General features: G+C 39.0%; 1 protein-coding gene across 1 annotated transcript in view; it reads left to right on the top strand.

The window, feature by feature from the left end:
* LOC117384122 (thrombospondin type-1 domain-containing protein 7A) overlaps positions 1–19,643 on the top strand; it is a 196,040-nt gene that overhangs the window by 149,844 nt on the left and 26,553 nt on the right. The window contains exons 23-25 of the mRNA XM_055227765.1: positions 8,853–8,968; positions 13,486–13,603; positions 16,655–16,800. Of these exons, the coding sequence (XP_055083740.1) occupies positions 8,853–8,968; positions 13,486–13,603; positions 16,655–16,800 (380 nt within the window). The remainder of the gene's footprint in view (positions 1–8,852; positions 8,969–13,485; positions 13,604–16,654; positions 16,801–19,643) is intronic.

Below are 19,643 nucleotides of genomic sequence, written 5' to 3'. Positions count from 1 at the left end.
CATGTTCTCCCTGTGTCTGGCTGGGTTTCCTCGGAGCACTGTGATTTCTCTTGTCAACCCAAAACATGCAGCATAGGTCAAATCCCTCAGCTAAGGTAGTTCTGACCAAGAATATGTAAAGATCTGGAGATGGCGCTGTACGGCAGTATGGATTTCCCTCACAAGGTTTCAGTTAAAGTATACGTTACTTTAGCTCACACTGATGCTCGTTTAAAATGACCCTATAGCTGCCCCAAAGCAAAATATTTCACATTATGACAACAGATACAAAATTGACTCGTTTGAGCTTGTCAAAATGTTGTTGGCTCCTCATCTAAAACATACCTGGAGTTGGATTTTGCTTCATTCATGCTTGTTTCATTTATACATTAATCCAAAATCCATCCAAACTTCTCTTGTGCGTTTTTTAAGTTTGCGAGGAGGCAGTAACTTACTCTGTAGATCGTTCACCCGCTAACTACACTGTTGGTGGACTTATCTCCGCTTCCACATGTCCGTATTGTTGTGTCCCTGTGCAAGACACTACAAGACACTTAACCCAGCTTCATCGCATCGTAAACATGATTTATATTTGCTGCAGTATTCTGGGTTAAGCCTTAGTTTTCATGAGATACAGACTCTACCTACTACTGAGTGCTTTACCGTTTCGTCTTTATTTCAGTTCCCAGTCTCCCGAGTACCACAACACTTTGGATCTCAAGGATGTACTCTTCCCAAAGTCCCCAAAAAGAAAAGAAAAAACAACCTCTCTATACGTCCGCTGAGGCTCTAAATATGAGTAATATCCCACGTTTCCATTGCAACACTTTTTGCGCTGTTCTTGCTTCAAAGTCCTATTTTTAAAGGTTGCCAGGTTGGTGGAGTGTGTACGTGTTGGCAGGGTCCTTTGGGGTGACATAGTTATTTTTTAGAAACAAAATATCATAGCGGAGTTATGTGAAGCTAGCTGGGGATTCTGATGACAGGCAGTTTATTGGATTGGAGTGACTGAAGTTTTAAACCTCCCCTGACCCAGAGCTGGCAAAATAATCACGAGCCATCAACAGCTGTCTCCAAGTGTCACGGCCTATTTGGGTGAGTTAGACTAAAACTGTGCTAATAAAAACTTCATTTTGCCTTCAAAATGCTAGATGGAATATGCTATGAATATTTAAGACAGCTTTAGCCATTCACAACCAACCGCATTTCAAATAGAGTTGCTAAACTGGGCAGTGCCTGAAGGAGTAAAGTAGAGCGTGAGGACGGGGGAGGAGGAGGGGCGGGGTCTGGAGGTATGAGGAACAGTGTGATTGGTCCAACAGGTATCCACACTTCAATCTCCGCCCCTTTCATAAAGGTTTTTGGAATCCGAAACACCTGGCTGTAATCAGGGCAGTGCTGAGTGATGCCATGTAGTACTTAGATGTAGGCGTTTTTGACCAGAAAGTGGCAAATATAGCTAGTTTGGTCTAAAATTGCTAAAGAATGACTAGGAAGAGTCGATAAATCCTATTCAAAACACCATATACGCAATTAAGTAGGGAAAAAGTGGATTAAGCGTTTACTTCCACTTGTTGTTAGCATAGTCTTTAGTTCTGACGATAAGATTTACGCAAACATAATCACGGGCTATCAAGATATTTGCAAATGTCACAGTTGATTTGAATCAGTTTGGCTAAAAGTGTGCTAATAAAAACTTTGGACTGCCTTCAAAACACATGGATAAGTTAGGATGTCAGATGGAACATGTTTTTTCAATGGACATGTTAGCATTAGCCATCAATCTTTGCAAATTATTAATATTGAGACCATTTTATCGACTCAAGACCGTCCACTAAACCACACATCAGAACCTGGTTAGAAAACATTCACTAGTTGGTTTATTTAGCTAAACAATTTACATCTGAAATTAGCATGTAAGCTAAAGCTGCATGTTTAAGCATTGGAGGAGGAACAGGCCCCGATGGAGAGGGGGATTGTGGGTAAAAGCAGCGTTTGGAGCGAGTTTATAGTCTATAGTTTGACCATATAGGCTAAGATTTACACGGACATGGCAAAAGCGGCAAAATAATCACGAGCCAACAACAGCCGTCTGCAAGTGCCACGGTCTGTTTTAATTTGTTTGACTAAATTTGTGCTAATCAAAGCTTTACACTCTTTCAAAATGCTAGTTGGAACTTTTTTTTTTTTTTTCAACGGAGGAGTTAGCGTTAGCCATCAATCTTTGCAACTTATGAATATTCAAGAGCGCTCTAGCGACCAACTACTCAACCATATGTGGGCCTGTGTAACATCAGAATTTACTAATAGGTTTAATAATTTAGCTGAGCAATTTGTGTCTGAAATCAGCATAAAGCTAATGCTACATGTTTAAGAACTGTAATAGTCTATAGTTTGACTTTATAAGATTAACACAGACATGGCAGCAGGGCAAAATAATCACAAGCCAACAACAGCCGTCTGCAAGTGCCATGTCAACTGGTTTGAATAAAATTGTGTTAATCAAAAACTTTACACTCTCTTCAAAGTGCTAGACGGAACTTTTTTCCAATGGAGGAGTTAGCGTTAGCATCAGTCTTTACAGCTTATGAATATTCAAGACTCTTCTAGCGACCAACCACTCAACCATATGTAGGTCTATGTAACATCAGAACCTCGTTAGAAAACATTCACTAACTGGTTTATTTATTTAGCTAAACAATTTGTGTCTGAAATTAGCACGCTTTACGTTTAAGAATCGTAGTAGTCTATTGGTTTGACTTTATATGCTAAGATTAACACAGACATGGGAGCACTGGTAAAACAAAAATGAGCCACCAACAACCGTCATGGCCTATTTGAATCAGTTCAGCTAACATTACGTAAAAGAGACATACTACAATTTGAGTTTTTGCTGAAAAATGCCTACTTTTTTTGTGGAGTTGAAAGTACAGATATCGTATTTTCCGGACTATGTAGAGGGAACAAAAGGCTGAACGGCAGTACAGCACGCTAACGTAACACAGAGACAACAAACTGAACACGTGTCTGGTCTTTTAATGTAAGATATTAACAGTTAATCAAATAACTGAAACATAAAGCTAACAAGCTAACAAGTTTACTCTCGATCTCATTCCAAATCACTAAATCTATTGAATTCTTCATCCTCAGTGTCGCTTCTTAACAACTCCGCCTGCTCCTGAAGTAGATGGTCACACCCCTGGCCAAACTATGAAAAAAAGTGTGGATAGTATAGTTTGGAAAAATACGGTACTTGCTCTCAAATGTAATGAAGTAAAAATATATATCCACTGTAAAAACTGAAGTAAAGTTCTGATACCTAAAAATTGTACTTCCACTTTTGTTGTATGTTGTTACCATTCACCATTCATTGACTTGAACATAGTCATTAAAATTAACAATTCAAAACAACAAGGGGTTTACCCGAAGGTCAGCGGATCGATTCCCGCTCGGACAAAGTTCTGTCGTTGCGTCCTTTGGCAAGACACTTCATCCACATAGTATGAAAGTGGTGTGCGCGTGAATGATCGGTGGTAGTCGGAGGGGCCGATGACGCGCATATCCTGTCATTTGAATCGTAAGAAATCCTCAAAACGGCGTTCACAACAGAAAAAATGGCTGAAATCCCTGAATGTAACACACGGAGAAGGCGGTATATTAACTTTTTTCCGTGTTAGACATAGACCCGCAGATCGTTTCAGCCTGCACAGCCTTTGCACGGTGCACAGAACAGCTTGGTTTGGCTATTTCAGTCTGAATGGAGAGAAGTATTTTTGTCTCTCCTTCTGCTGCTGGCATCACCTCTCTGCTATTGTCTTCATCTGCCACACTCAAAGCACAAGAGGATTTTAGCATTACAAGGACCAAATGTGTTCATAATGTTACAGTTTAAACAGTTAGTCCCATACCTCTGTCATTTGAATGTGGGAGAAATGACTTAAAATGACTTAAAATCGCAAAAAAATCTTTATTTCTGCAGTTTTGAGACTCATTTAAAGGAGCTGTACCTGTTTCCCCGTGTAATTAAAGACTGTGTACTCACTTTCTAAAGCCTGCTGCATCTAAGTCACTCATCAATGTGTTTAAAGTATTTGTAGATTTTAAAAAACGTATTTATGCATTTATTTTCGCAGTGCCACAAATTAATTTAAGTGAGCTTTTTTTTTTCTCTCGCCCACACACGTCAAATTTCATAGTAAATAAAAACTGGCAACGCGCCCACTTGTTACTGTGCTGTGTTTTTGAAAAAAAAAAAAAAAAAAACAGCAGATTAAAAATGAAAAACAAGAGCATCCCACAAGAGAGGTTAATAACGTTATCGCTCCATAAACATGTTGACTTTTTAATGCCATGGGAGTGGAGTCACGGAGCCTTTTTACTGTTTCCCTCGACTACCTGGCAACATAATTCTGATGATGATATTTTAGGCGTTTTGCTCATTTTGTTGGAGCAGTGTGTTCTGGTCGTCTTAAGATTCTTTTTTATTATATTAGTGCTGCCTCAAATCAATGACTCATTAACTCCTAGGCTCCTGATAACTCCTAAATCAACTTTTTAATGTTTTGTGTTTATGGGGAGCTATTTCTTTTATTTTTATTTTTTTGACTATAACAATTGAGCTGTAGAGGGGCAAACAATTAACACAACTGATGAAAAGCAGAGTTAGTTCATTTTAAACAGTTTGCAGTGGTCCAAAGCTATTCCTCACTTACCTTATGCATTCAGAACATCCTAATTATTCACCGTGATGAGTTTATAAGCACTTTCCACAACTTATTTTTACCTTTTTCCCATGTATTTGAGCAAAACGTGTACAGCTATACAGATACGCGTACAGATATATTGTATAAGCAGCTCTTGAGGTCAAAATAAGTCTGTCTGATTGTGTTTTTTTGTTTGTTTGGGGGGTTTTTTTGGACTATAACAATTGATCTATAGAGGGTCAAGCAATTAACATAACTCAGTAAGATGATTAAAGGCACTGTATTTTTCTAAAGACATGAAAAACTGAACTAGTTAAACAGTTTGCAGTGGTCCAAAGTTATTCCTCACTTACCTTATACATTCAGAGCATCATAATGATTCACCACAGTGACTTTATATGTGCTTTTTGCATTCAAGGCTAAAAAAACTAGCCTGCAAATGCGCACTTTCTGATTCAGTGGACTTATTTTGACCTCAAGAGCTACTTACAGAATATATCTGTACAGGGGCAATTTTGCTCAAATACCAGAAGAAAGAGGTACAGGCTCTTTAACAAACTCAGGCATGCCCAAACTGTGGCCCGGGAGCCAAATGCGGCCCTCAGACCAATTTTTCTTGGCCCTCAAGCTTCCAGGTGAATTGGCCCATATTACTTTAAACAAAACTTATTACTGTACATTTCTACTTTAACAAGCCCATGTCAAGTATGTAATGTGTCCCACTGAGGATGTAAGCATGAATAAAGGTCTAGTGGTTCAGTCCAACTTGTAATAAACACACAGATTTGAAGTATCCACTCTGTTCGCGACCAGCGGCCCTCAATCGACCCTCAGCTTTGTCTGTGTTTTTATATGTGTGACCCTTAATGAGAAAAGTTTGGACACTCCTGAACTAACTTAAGTGTTTCAGAACAGTGGGTTAATGAATACCAATTTTTACATACTGTAGTTAAAAGCTCTCCAAAGGCAATTTTCTCATATGTCTCCTTTAAAGCGCTTGTACCCGGTTTTCCCATGTATTTGAGCAAAATGTGTCTTGTCCCAGTACAGATATATTGTATAAGCAGGAATTGTGCACTTAGCATCACAATCACGGCAAAACTCCTCTCTAGTCTCTGTAAAGTGTGAATAGAGCTTATAAACTCATTGTGGTGAATAATTAGGATGCTCAGAATTTATAAGATAACTGAGGAATAACTTTGGATCACTGCAAAACCGTTTAAAATGAACTAGTTCTGTTTTGCACGTTTTTAACACCATAAAAAGGATCAGATTTATGGTCCCCACAAAGCAAACTCGATGCAAATTTCCGTCCCCACAATATGATAAATACCTGCCCACACACAGCGCAGTGAATAGGCTCGACCTCTCCCTGTCCCCTCCCCTCGCTCTCTCTCTCTCCAGCATACTCAATGCGCAAGCAGCCAGCAGCAAAACAAATGCATCAAAATAATGTTCGTATTATGTTTTATGAATTACCCAAGTGTCCGTGTTTAGCTCTCATGCTACGTCGGCGCTACAGATGGAGCTTGAATTCACTTTTTGCATTTGGTTTACATAGTGATACAGTGCTAAGGTGTCTCTATAGTGTTCAATAGTGTTCGGCCTTTGTGGAGGTTATGTTCTTCTCTCTGTATATATATTGTTGGGTATTGCCTTCGGGTGTATACACAAGGCTAAAAGTCCATACGCAGCCACTGTTTACTGGTAAAGCCTGGCACAATATCTGAGGAAGCACTGAGGCTGTTCAATATTGGATCTCTTCTAAAAAAAAAATATAGAAAACAAGGAGGTGAAAATGGCTTATTATAACATGTTAGATTTCGCAATTAACTTAATCTGTAGCAGCAGCAGTACTAGTAGTAGTAGTAGTAGTAGTAGTAGTAGTAGTGGTCAAAGTCATCGTAGAAGCTGTATGTTATGCTACTTGGATGGGAAACCGCTGAGAATATCAGGTGCCACAGTGGAGTCCCAGATGCTGTAGTGCACCCACATTGTCTAGTATGAACGTGGTCTCCGGGGCGATGGCGCAGACTCGCAGCATCACTGTCCCAGGGCGGCTGTGGCTACTATAGTTGTTTACCACCGCAAGCGAATGAATAATGCACCGTGAAGTACTCTGGATGTGTTGAAAGGCACTATATAAATCCAAATACGTTATTATTAGTAGTAGTAGTAGCAGCAGTCGTAGTTGTGGTAGTTGTAATAAGAGGAGTTGTAGTAGTTGTAGTGGTAGTAATAGTAGTGGTCACAGTATTAGTTGCAGTAGCAGTTGCAATTGTTGCAGTAAAAAAACAAAAACAAATCCCTAAACTCATAAAATGTATTTAATCTACGTCGTTATAAGTGTTGTCACGATTCTACAATTTCAAAGCCAATATTGATACTAGACTCGATACTCAGTACTGATTCTGATACCACGATGATAAAAACTTTAGACACAATGTGATTATCAAAATTAAACGGTAGTACTTTCTTTTATATTCCCATGTGGCCTTATATCTGTGTACTTCCTCAGTCGTCCAGGTAGGTTCCATAGTGCTCCATACGTTTTATTATTCTATGGATGTCCAGGAATAATTCTGAGTAAGACTAATATTTGCTTTGTTGTGATTGTGCCTACAGGACACGTGTCTAACTTGTCCCTTCTCACTCTCTGTAATAACGCTGTGTTTACATAACCTGAGGAGCGCTGAGCAGCCTCGTCGTCCCTGGGCTCTTAAACATCTTCAGATTAAAAGTTAGCTTCATTACGTCTTTATTAAAATCCTGCCGCTTTGTGTGTACGTCCTGTAGCGCTATTGATGTCAGACACCGCTTCCTCTGGTGACTACAAGCCCAGCACAAGAGCCACAACCTCTGTCTGAAACGAGTACGGAAGATATATTAGGATTATATAGGATTTGTTCAGTCGATATAGATGCTCAATATTTGTCTTGCTGTTGTGGCTGATGACTAATATTTCATTGATTGTGGACTTTGTTTTAAATCCATTCTTGTTTTCACTTAAAGGCGCTGTATCAGATTGCAAACGTGAAAAGCACAACTAGTTCATTTTAGACGGTTTGCAGTTATTCCTCACTTACTTTATCCACTCTGAACATCCTAATTACTCACCACAGTGAGTTTACAAGCGCTTTTTACAACTTTCATGGGCAATAGTGGAGTTTTACCGTGACATTAACTAACAAAAACTAGCGTGGTAAGACACACTTTCTGATTATCAGCAGTGGTAACAAAGTAAAAGTAGTTAAGTACTGTGCATGAGTAAAAATGTTAGGTATCTGTACTTTACTTAAGTATATTTTAAAGTGGATATTTTTTACTTTTACTTCACTACATCTGAGAGCAGGTATCTGTACTTTCTACTCCACTACATCTTTTTAACATAAAAGTAAAAGTATTTGTATTACTGTTTGAGACCTGCTGAAAAGCGTGATCAAAATTATAGTTTAAGCAAAATTCAGCACAAATATTTATCCTATTCACTACATTTGAAGCTTTATTACATCTCAAGATCTGCGCGAAATACTTTTACTTTTTACTCTTTAAGTGCATTTTTAAGCTGGTACTTTACCGAATTTACTTCTTTACGAGTACTTCTTCCACCATTGATCATTGGACAATAAAACGCACCATAATTACATGCAGACAGTTCACAGACTTATTTTTTGACCTCAGATTTGAAAATGAGTAGACAGCAGTGAAACCGAATATTTCCTGATTTGTTTTAAAATCTATGGCCTCCACAAACTGAAGAAAAAGTTGTGGTAAAGTGAACAAATAAAAAGGTGCACTGTGTAACTTTTATGGTGGAGGATCTGCTGCCTTTTTGTCTCCATGGAGATGTCACTGTTTACCTGAAATGTTCAACAGTATGGGATTCAATTTATCTACCTTGCATTTATTCACCCACCGGTTTGTGTGTAGAAAAAAGGTGTTTTGTCTGTAGTATTTTTTTTATATATATATATATATGATGTTATGTATAAACCACCTGTAACTTCATTGCTCCTCGATTTCATTGTATCTCACGGTCTGTTCAAAAAGACGGATCCTCTGAGGACAAACACATGGGCACACACAGACTGGGGCATTATTTCTCCAATATCATTTTCACATTAAAATCTGTGTTGTTTTTGTCTTGTGTGTTGCGTTTGCTTTGTACAGAGTGGAGCACGTGTCAGCTCAGCCCCAACGCAGTCTGCGGGCCGGGACTAAAGACCAGGATGTTGGACTGTGTGCGCAGCGACGGGAAGTCTGTGGACATGCGCTTCTGCGAGGAGGTGAGAATGACAAAACGCACTGAAAATGTCACTTTAGAAGCAAGTTTGATCTAAAATGACTTCAACTTTTGCGCGGGTTAGATTTGCAGATTGTAACCAGGTAACATAAGGGTTCAGACCATAGTTCAGACCGTTAGTTTAGCAGAGACTGGGCGCTTAGCAACACTGTCGATCAAACCTGTTGCTAACACTAGGGGGAGCGATGTCGGGAAAAGAAGGCACCTGATTTTTTTGTCTTGATTTCGTATCTTGATTTGCAGACAAAATAGCAAAATAAAAATGCCAGACCAAAATGACGAGGCAGAGAGAGTGGTGACAGTTTTTCAATGTAAAGCGAATTGGAGTCGATGGAGTCAGAAGTGTGCCCATGATCACTTCCTGTTTGGGACGTGGTGGCTAGCAGGTTAGCTATGTCCATTTAAATATACAGTCTATGGTTCAGAGTAGACAATACTTCTGAGGCCTGCTGAAAAGGCTGAGGGTTTATTTTTATCAGCTTCATAATTTGAGCAAATAAACATAAATAAACCAGCCAGAAAAAAATGATCGATTCAGTTGTTTCTATTGAACCAATTTCTGCACAAATCTTTATTAAAATCACTACATTTGGAGCTGTAGTATAGACCTCAAAAATCTTATTTATTTATTTATTTATTCCTTTGGGACAGTAATTGTTAATGAACAGAGATGTCATGACAGACATGAACGTAAACTTGCCGGATTATAGCCAAACTAATTTCCATCCATTGTCCCAAGTGACATGGAGGGTTCAAAATAAACATTGCACAATTCCCACATATTGCACATTCCAAGAAATACATTTACTTTTTACTCTTTAAGTACATTTTTAAACAAGTACTTTAATATTTTAACTTAATTATATGTTTTCATGTAATACTTTATTTAGTATTACTATTTTTTATTTTTTTTTGCTCTGGTATTTCTACTTTTACTTAAGTAACAAAACTGAGTACTTCTTCCACCACTGATTACTGGACAATAGGAATCTATGGAACTGCTTCAGCCAAGGCACTTTTCCATTCAAACCATGAACCTTTTAGTGACAGGGTGGCAAAATGTTTGACAATATAACACAAATACATGCTATGTCTTTATTCTGAGATATTTTCCCTTCATTCTCTTCCCTTCAGAAAGGCTTTACTGATCCATGAGGGAAATGACTTGCACCTCCAAAAAGCTTCAGTCTGTGTTAGACATTTATGTGCGTCCCATTTTATAAGCGTTGGTTTAGTGAAGCGCAAAACCTTATTTTTCTACCTACATTTAAACGTACCTTTTCTGGTAACTTTTCTGGTATATGATCAGCTACTACAAAAAAAACATGTATTGCCACAGTGAGCGCACTTGCCTCTCCACAGATGTGAACATGTACTTTTACCTCGTGGAGTCACATACTTGTCTTCAGGGTTATATAACTTTAACGCCATACTGTGCAACATTCCATGCAAAGCTATCGCATCTCCATGAAATATTCGAAATACTTTATTTTACCAGCAAAGAGAGATGTCTAAAGACGTTAGTTCGACTTACTTGTTTTATCTTGACTGTAGCGCCCTCGCTGAGTGCACACACGCAGAGGGCACTGGGGGGTCCTCTGACTAATGAGGGTCTAGGGGCATCGCGGGAACTACAGTAAGTTCTTGGTGCTGTTATGTCCAAAAAAAACCTCTATAATCTTAAGTAGCAGTGATATTAAATTAACTTTATGTAAGATTTTGATTCATATTTTATTAGTATTATTTTATTATAAATATGACCAAACTGTGTCACAGATACAAGCTACACTATTTTCTGATGTTTGTTATAATTGTTTTCTCATCACAAATATACCTGGAGTTGTGCTTTGTTTTATTCACACAAACCCTGTATATTTAGGCTCAAACTGAAAGCACTTCCACCTTGTGATGTCATGGGGTAATACAGGAAGTGCTCCACTCCACTCTACTAAAGGTAAAAGGTAACTGTTAACTTGAAAACTACTGCTTCATGAGCAAAAGACACAGTTTCAATCTGTCAGCTGGACAAATCTTGTAGGAGTGAAGACGTTTCACTGCTCATCCAAGTTTCTTCAGTTTGGGTCAGATTGCTGGTGGACACTGCCTTATATCTATCTGAGGGAGGAGCTAACCACACTGAAACTGTAAACAGATATTGTCTCCAGTTTCATCCTTAACGACCCTATTCAACCTGTAATGGCTGCCTATTGTTCTCTTTGTTTCCTGTTTGTTTTGGGTCTGAGGATCGAGTTGTAGCTCAGTGAGAGATTATGTCTCAGGCCCCCATTCCTGTGGAAGGATTGTCTTTCCTAACAAAATAGCTTCTTTAACTCCCTTCTCAAATCATTTCTTTTCTCTGGCGAAGATCTGAACCTCACTATTTTCAAAGGAGTGGTTAGTGGCTTTGAGATGGAGACGTACAGCAGACTGGGGTCCTGAAGAGTTCTCTCGACATCCTTTTATGGAGTAGCTGTTTAGTTTCTCCAATGTAAAGCTCACTGCAAGGTCGATAAGGCTGAAACTGGAGACAATAGCTACCATGTCCATCTGCAATCTGACCAGAACTGAAGAAGCGGCTTAGATGAGCAGCAAAAGTCTTTACTCCTACAACAATTTGTCCAGTTGACAGTTTTAAGCTTCATCTTTTGCTATGGATCCGACTTGGACGACTGAGGGATTACACAGACATACTCCTTCATGACATCACAAAGTAGAACAGAACATTTTGAGCTACTAATAATAAATGATTACTCAAGCAAATGTGAATGAAACAAAACACAACTCCAGGTATGTTTTTGATGTGGTAACAGTATTATAACATGGCTTAACGCTCACAACAGTCACATTTGTGTAGTATAGGACCTTTAAGGCACTGGCAGCCCTAGTTCAGTTGTTGTTCAGTTCATTGTCGTACTTTTTTAAACCAGCCACAGCACAGGCTACATAAAATTCCTTTAAATAAACTGTATTATTTCACTCCACCCACAATGCAATAACACTGATCTCTCCTTATGCCTCCTCTCATCTCACTCCCATTATAATATATTCTAACTGCCTTTTTGTCATATCCTCTCAAACATTATCGACCCACATAATCTGAATCCCATCCCGGTGCACAGTCAAATGTCCCTTTGCAGCTCCGGTAGTGGCCCTCCGAGCGGCTCTAATCATTCTAAATGTGCGTGTCTGTTTGAATAGTAACCGGAGGCGGACCCCGGAGCGCTCTGTCCCGCCTCCTCCATCACAGAGCCCATTCACAAAATCACATTACGCCGCATTGACTTTTACAGCCACATCACTCTCCCCGGTCCACTGTCCTCTGTCTGCAAGGGCCTCTGGGAAATGTAGTCTTACTGCAGACTATGACTATGGTGCAGTGGTTGTCAAAGTGTGGCGTGTGGACTACTCCTGGTGGTAATCTGGGTGCACTGCAGGTTGTTTTTTTTGTTTTTGTTTTTTTTTTAGTTCAAGATGTTGTTTAGTCCTGGTTTTGGACCGATTTTAGGATGGTTTGGACCTTGTTTAGTCCTGGTTTAGACCCACGTTATTCTTCTTGTTTACACTACTCCTGGTTTAGTCCTTGGTTTGTCCTCTGGGTTTATATTAGTCCTGGTTTATTTTTTTTGTTTATGTAGTAGAACTGGTTTAGTTTCAGTTAACCCATGATTGAGACTTGATTTAGTCCTGGTTTAGTCCTGATTGAGACTTGATTTAGTCCTGGTTTAATCTTGATAGGGACTTGATTTAGTCCTGGTTTAGTCCTGATTGAGACTTGATTTAGTCCTGGTTTAGTCCTGATTGAGACTTAATTTAGTCCAGGTTTAGTCCTGATTGAGACTTTAGTCCTGACAAAACTTGATTTAATCTCAGTTTAGTCCTGATTCAAACTTGATTTAGTCCTGGTTTAGTTCCGGATTAGACCTTTTTTAATCCTTGTAGTTTATATTAGTCCTGGCTAGTCCTCTTTAGTTCTACCTTAGATTAGGTTAATACTAGGTTTAGTTTTATATAGAGAACTTTAACCCTCTAGGCCTGTGATTTAGCCCTGATTTAGTCCTGGCTTAATCCTACTTTGTTTCTGGTTTAGTCCTACCTGAGTCCTGCATTAGTTCTGGTCCAGTTTGAGGGTGCTTTCACACTTGCCCTGCTTTGGTCCTGACTTGAGCCCAGTTTAGTCTTGATGTAGTTCTGGTTTAGTCCTGGTCTAAGTTTTTCCAGTCGCTTTCTGCAAGAGCCTTTCCAGATTGATGAATGTGTTGAACTCAATTCACAGGGCAACACATATCAGTCTGATGTAAGCGATCCCAAAGGGTTTTTACAGATCAGATTTCACTAAATGCATTATTAAAAGTGTTTGCAAAGTGAAAGCAAGCGGCCCGAGTCTCCCCTACTCTTACAAAATAGGATTCTTAATGGGTTTTTTTTGTTTTTCATGCTTTTTGCTTGGGTGTCATCTTGTACATAATGAAGTGTTTTTGTTTGTCCTTGATGTCATTGCAGTTGAATCTGGAGAAGCGTTGGCAGATGAACATGTCCTGCACGGTGGAGTGTCCTGTCAACTGTCAGCTGTCTGAGTGGTCCTCCTGGTCCCAGTGCTCCCACACCTGCGGACTGGAAGGTAAAGACTTATGTTTAACAATGTTGCAATGTTGGTTTGTCTTGTCAACTCTCGTGTCTGCCAGTTTCACTAAAACATACAGTAGTTCACATCATTATATTTAAGATTTGCCTGAAAATCTAGCCTACCTTTAAAAATTTGAATTATGTTTGAAATTTTACTTCCTGGTTAGACATGGACAGCAGGTTTAGATTGTGTCCAAATGTTCCCCCTCGTCCCTAACCTCTCATTCACTACATAACCCTGAATATAATATAATATATTCACAGAGCATTCACAGAGCGACACTCAACAGCTCAAGTACGAAATAGTGTGGAGATTCAGACACGGCTTTAGAGGTAATTCTGTTGCCTATAGCGACCACAATGTTTACAAGGCCCAAAACTTCTGAATTACACGATAGTAGGGCTGTGCCAAAAATCAATAAAATCAATAGATAGAGATCTAAACTTTGGTCAATCCCCATGATAAGGCAAGCACATTTTAATGGACAGGTCTCCAGCCAGTCCTGCAGCAGCAAGAGCGCATGGTACTGAAGAGGAGTCACCGCTCGCTTGTTTTTACTGAACTTGTGTTTTCTTCACACATGTTTGAGTAATCCTTTATTATGAGTCTGTCTACATCTCCAAAGCTCAAAATTCTGTGCTACACCTTGTGGTCTGCTAAAGCTACCTTTAGTTTGGTAGGCATTGGTAATTCCAGGTCTTAAATCATCCAAATGATTCTAATGAAGGTGTGTGTTTAAATTTTAAAAACACAGTGGAGCACTTTGTGTATTACCACATGACCTCACAAGGTGGAACAGAGTTTTCTATTTGAGAGAAGAACTCAGCCTAAATATGCAGGATTTGTGTGTTAAACATGTGAATGAAACAACAGAACTCCTAAATAAACAACATAGCTCAGAAAATAGCCTATTATATTGAGTGCTTTCCATGGCAGTGATGTAGGTGTCTATTTTCTGCCTGGCCCTGCGCTCCGGCCCTGAGGTCTCACAGACTGGACTCTGTACAGGGAAAATGTCTGACACCTGGAGCTGATTAAACACCTGCTGTTTACATCTGCTACTGAAGCTACACTGCGGGGACACAAGATGGCCGCCCCTAATGAAGAGCACCAATCCTGTGTCGCATTTGTGATTAAACTCTAAACTAAACTGTGTCACAGCTGTTGCCGAGGCAGTTGGCGCGTTGCACCCTTCTGAGCTTCTTACATTTTTCCAGAGATTGAAATATGGTTGAGCTGTGGTAATTTTCTTACAACAGTTTGAAGCTCTCGGTAAAGTAATCTGCAAATTAGACGTATTTGGATATAAACTGTAGCTTTTCCATGTGTCATAAAGTTACACTAGTTGCCAGGTCAGTATAGACCATGATGCATTGCAAGAGCCAGAAAAATAACAGCAATGGGACTCAGCTGGACAGTGAAAGCAGATAAAAGCACTGTTTTAATGTTCACTAGCGATTATGAATAAACCCCAATCGCATTTAACAGTTAGAGTCCGTAAATTCACCAACAGTAGTGTGAAATTAGTAACGGTAATGTACTGTACTCCACCGCGCGCTTACTGTAAATACACAGCTTAGTACAGACACGTTTTACTGCTGCTTTCACTTATATAAACAGATTTTTCTTACAGTGAAGGCAAAAGGCAGAATCATCCAGTCCATTTTGTCATATGAGATCTATGTTAAATGAAACGTGTGATCAATATTAAATACCCTTTTAGTTTAGCAAATATTTTTTTCACACACTGTAAGGAGAAAATAGTACTAGTAATATCACATTCATTTTAGAAGGACGGCAAAATAAAAGCATTCATTTTGACGTTTGTAGACATGGCAGACACATGGTTGTTTTTTATGTTTGATACAATATTACAAAAGAATAATACTAGAAAAAGAGTAATACCAGGCAATATGTAACTTCCAGCTCCAGATTCTAAAGTTTACTAATGCAGGACATCTGGGGTTTGATGAAATAATCTAATATTTTACCATCAAACGTGTATATGTCTGGTTCATCGTTGTCTAGGATAATATAAATCTAAGAAATGTATACTATGTACTTTTTAGCATGTATCCTAGTTCCCACGATGCACCTGGGCCCTGGTGAGCGACGCAGGAGTCCAAACAGTTCAGATCTTGAGCTTAACGCTGAAGTATAACCCAGGCTGTAGTACTTCTAATGCTTGTAGTCCAGACTCCAGCCGCGGCCTCTTTTCAGACAGAGAAGATCTGACTGTTGTACTGACAGGCCTGTATTACACTGATGCATTATTAATGACTTCACACATCTCAGGCTAATTAAACCAGGACACTGAGTGAGGGAGTTTAAAGATTTACACAAAACACTCTGTAGGCTACTGCGAACGGGAACTCTTTTCATGTTTGGGTTAAAGGGTTTTTAGAGGCTTCTGCCAAGGTCGGTTTGGTCAGGTCAGCCGTATTATTTGGACGGTAGAAGTAGGAGTAATAGTAGTATTTATAATATTCACTAATAATGCTTAAAAAAAAAAAAAAAAAGAAACAAATGAACTTACTTTTTAGCAGCAATAGTAGAAGTAGTAGTAATAGTAGTAGTAGCAGTAGTAGTAGTAGTAGCAGTAGCAGTAGCAGTAGTAGTAGCAGCAGTAGTAGTAGCAGTAGCAGTAGTAGTAGTAGCAGTAGTAGTAGTAGTAGTAGCAGTAGCAGTAGTAGTATTCTCTCATATTTTTTATAAAAACATCTAATGAAAATACATTGTGTCAAGAAGTAGTAGTAGTTACAGTAGTCACTCATTTTTTAATCAAATTTACATGTGTAGTAGTAGTAGTATTTATAATATTAACTCATAATATTTATCTAAAAAAATGACGTGAACATACATTGTGTCAAGTAGTAGTATCATCTGTAAATTATCAGTAAATATGTAAATAAATATACATAAATATATTGAATTCAATCCCTTTAGAACTTTTTATGTTCTTTTTCTATCCCTTGATTTTTGAAACATGGTATTACCGGCCCCTCTACTGTCCCCTGTGTCAAACCCTGGTGTGTGTGTGTGCAGGCAGGATGTGGCGCAGTCGCTGGGTGCTCCAGGCCTCTCAGGGGGACGGTCGGCCTTGTCCTTCCCACATGCAACAGTGGAAGCCCTGCCCCGTCAGACCCTGTTACTCCTGGAGGTACAGCCAGTGGTCCGAGTGCAGGGTGGAGGTACGTCTACACCAAGCATCACTCTATCAGGTCGAATTTCATATATAGATGTGTAATTTAGAGATCTATAAACATGTTCTGAAATGTCCCTGTGTGTCAGAAGCCCTCCCTCTGTCTCAGTGTGGTCTTATTCTGTGTAAAAGCCATAGACTGGAGGTTATATATAAATGGACATAACTAGCCTGCTAGCCAAATACAAAGTGAGGATGGGGACATTTCCTGCTCCATCGACTCTTTCTATTGAAAAAACGTCGCCTTCTCTCTGCAACTGCTGCTGTGATCTTTGTCATTTTGACTCTAAAATGTTTATATTGACCACTATATACGATGCAAACATTAATAACAGACCGATCAGGTGCCTTCTTTACCCGAGGCCGCTTCCATTAGAGGTAGCGACAGGTTTAATAGACAGCGTTGCTAAGCACTCGCCCTCTGCCAAGCCAGCAGAAGAGACGTAACCTTCAACACACTCACTCCTGATTGGCTCCTTGTTTGCCGGTGATACTCACAGTCGAACCTCCAAATACAGAACAAATTTGCCCCTTTGATGAGCTTCATTTGGCAGGAGCTGGGTGATTTTTCACTCCTTTAGCACGTCTTTATACAGTCTTTGGTAAAAACTGCAAACCCTGCAGTTTAGACCTATAAAAACATGTTCTATTATAACATTATTTTAGCAAAAAACAATATATTCTTTGCCACTGCAAGGACATTTTATATGTTTTTTGAAAGCTCTAGACATTCCCCACATCACAGTGGGGTTCAGTGTGAATGTTTTCCTTGTTGCGAAACCAATGGGCCCTACGCCCTAGTGGGGCTCGGACCTAATACATGAAAACAACTACAGCTACAGTGAAAATCCCTCTATGAAGTCAGGAAGTCAATTTACCTCATGCTGTTATCGACTTGTTTTAGATCAATTTACTGTTTCCAATGAACATAATGTAATGTAATGATCTACATGTATAATACTTTCATACCAATACCAAATTAAAGTGGACCTATTTTGCTAAATCAACATTTTCAGAGCTTTTAACTGTTATAGTGGTTTCCTTTTCATTTACCCTCTTGAAGTCGTATTTACAGTGATTCATGTATGTTTGAGTTTTCTTTATTCTCCAGTATTCAAGACATCATTGCTCCAATCTACTCCCACCACCACCAGCACACACACACTGCTCTGTACTTAGGTAGCATAGTCGTTATTATGATCTGCGGCTATCCACAGGACGGGCTGACACCATCCTGCACTTTATTGTGATGATGTTTATGTCAGCGTAATGTAAAGGGACAGATGGGAATCAACTTCCTTTAGACTATGCAATTTTCCAACCTGGAAGTCAGCAGACTTGTTTCTTTTATTTTGTCATTTTAGATCAATATTGTGATCTAAAATGTCACAATTGTAACATAATGATCCACAGACATCATAGATTATAACAATAGCAGACACAAGCACAATATATCTTCTGTAAGAATATCATTCTTTATTTATGATGTCAATAATCACTACAGTAGCTTCTTCTCACTATAATAAAGTGTAAAGTCTGACCCTGTGACTCCTCTATTATCCCAGTCATGATCCAAACACTTGTGTTGTGAATATCTCCATCGACTAGTGTCCCATTTTAGACCAGCAGCTTGACAGAACCAATCAATACCCCCCAAGACCGAGCCAATAAGAGCACAAAGTCCAGACTGCTGCAGTGAATAATATACTACACTTTAAACCTAACCATGCACTGACAGAGAGAGAGTCAAACCAATCCTAATAAGCTCCAATAATCTCAGTGTCAGCCAGGCCACTGTCTAAACTGTGACTGGGACTGGACAGGTACTTTTGCATCTTAAAGACAATGTGTTAGTTATTATCTAGGACACCCATTGATCGTTATATTTTGACAATTTAATTTCCAATAGTTATTATTTTATCTAAAATTAAAAGAAATGAAACAAGTTAACTGACTCCCGCATTAGAAAACTGCGATGCCCAGTGGGAGCTGATGTCGCCGTAAGCGTCGTCACAACAAGCAGCCATGAAGTTGTCGGCCCCTCCAATGGACAGCTGAACATCATGTTAGCGAAGATCAAGAAATTAAAACTGGAAAGTGAAGCGAACGAAACGAAAGAAGTACAGAGTAGCGGGTGTGTACTAGTGCCAGTGAAAATGGGAGTTGATCAAAGCAATAACGCCTAGAATACAGAAGAATAAAGATTACTAGATATTATAATGCTCCCTTTGGATCTCAGAGTGAGGTATCCTACAATCATAATGAATGGACATAAATGAACTACTGTAAAACATGTTTGTAGATCTAATTTACCCCAGAGTATAGCTTTGTTCTAAAAATTACCTGATACAAAATCAATACAGAATTAGATTCAGGGGGGCAGACACATGTAGACTCCTCTATCTGCTTTGATAAACATGTTTTTATATATTTAAAGCTCTGAGCATTCACACTAGGGCCCTGCGAGTGAGCACAGTTAGGAAAATAGTCAGAAAACTTCAGAATTGGGCTGGACATGTGCTTGGTTTTAGATGATAATGACTTAACTTGGACTTCTAAGTAATGAAAAGTTTTCGTGTAAAGTTTTTGTATAAAGAATCATTTTAATTTAGTTTTGAAGGAATAATGTTATCCTATTACTGCTGGATAATTCATCTTAAAAATTGAAATTCGTCCCTTTTGAAATACTTCCTGAAAGGTTCTTGTGTTATCGTCCATATGGTCTTGGACTTTGTGTATGTAGTGTACTAAAGGAGCGCTATGTAACATTTTGGGACGTTCCACTACCTCCTATGTTCCACAGTACAGCATTAAGCTAATCCAACTTGCATT

The sequence above is a fragment of the Periophthalmus magnuspinnatus genome, chromosome 16, assembly GCF_009829125.3.
Source record: "Periophthalmus magnuspinnatus isolate fPerMag1 chromosome 16, fPerMag1.2.pri, whole genome shotgun sequence".
NCBI lineage: Eukaryota > Metazoa > Chordata > Actinopteri > Gobiiformes > Gobiidae > Periophthalmus > Periophthalmus magnuspinnatus.
The sequence above is the reverse complement of the archived record's forward strand: the minus strand, read 5'-3'. Positions and strand labels throughout refer to the sequence as shown.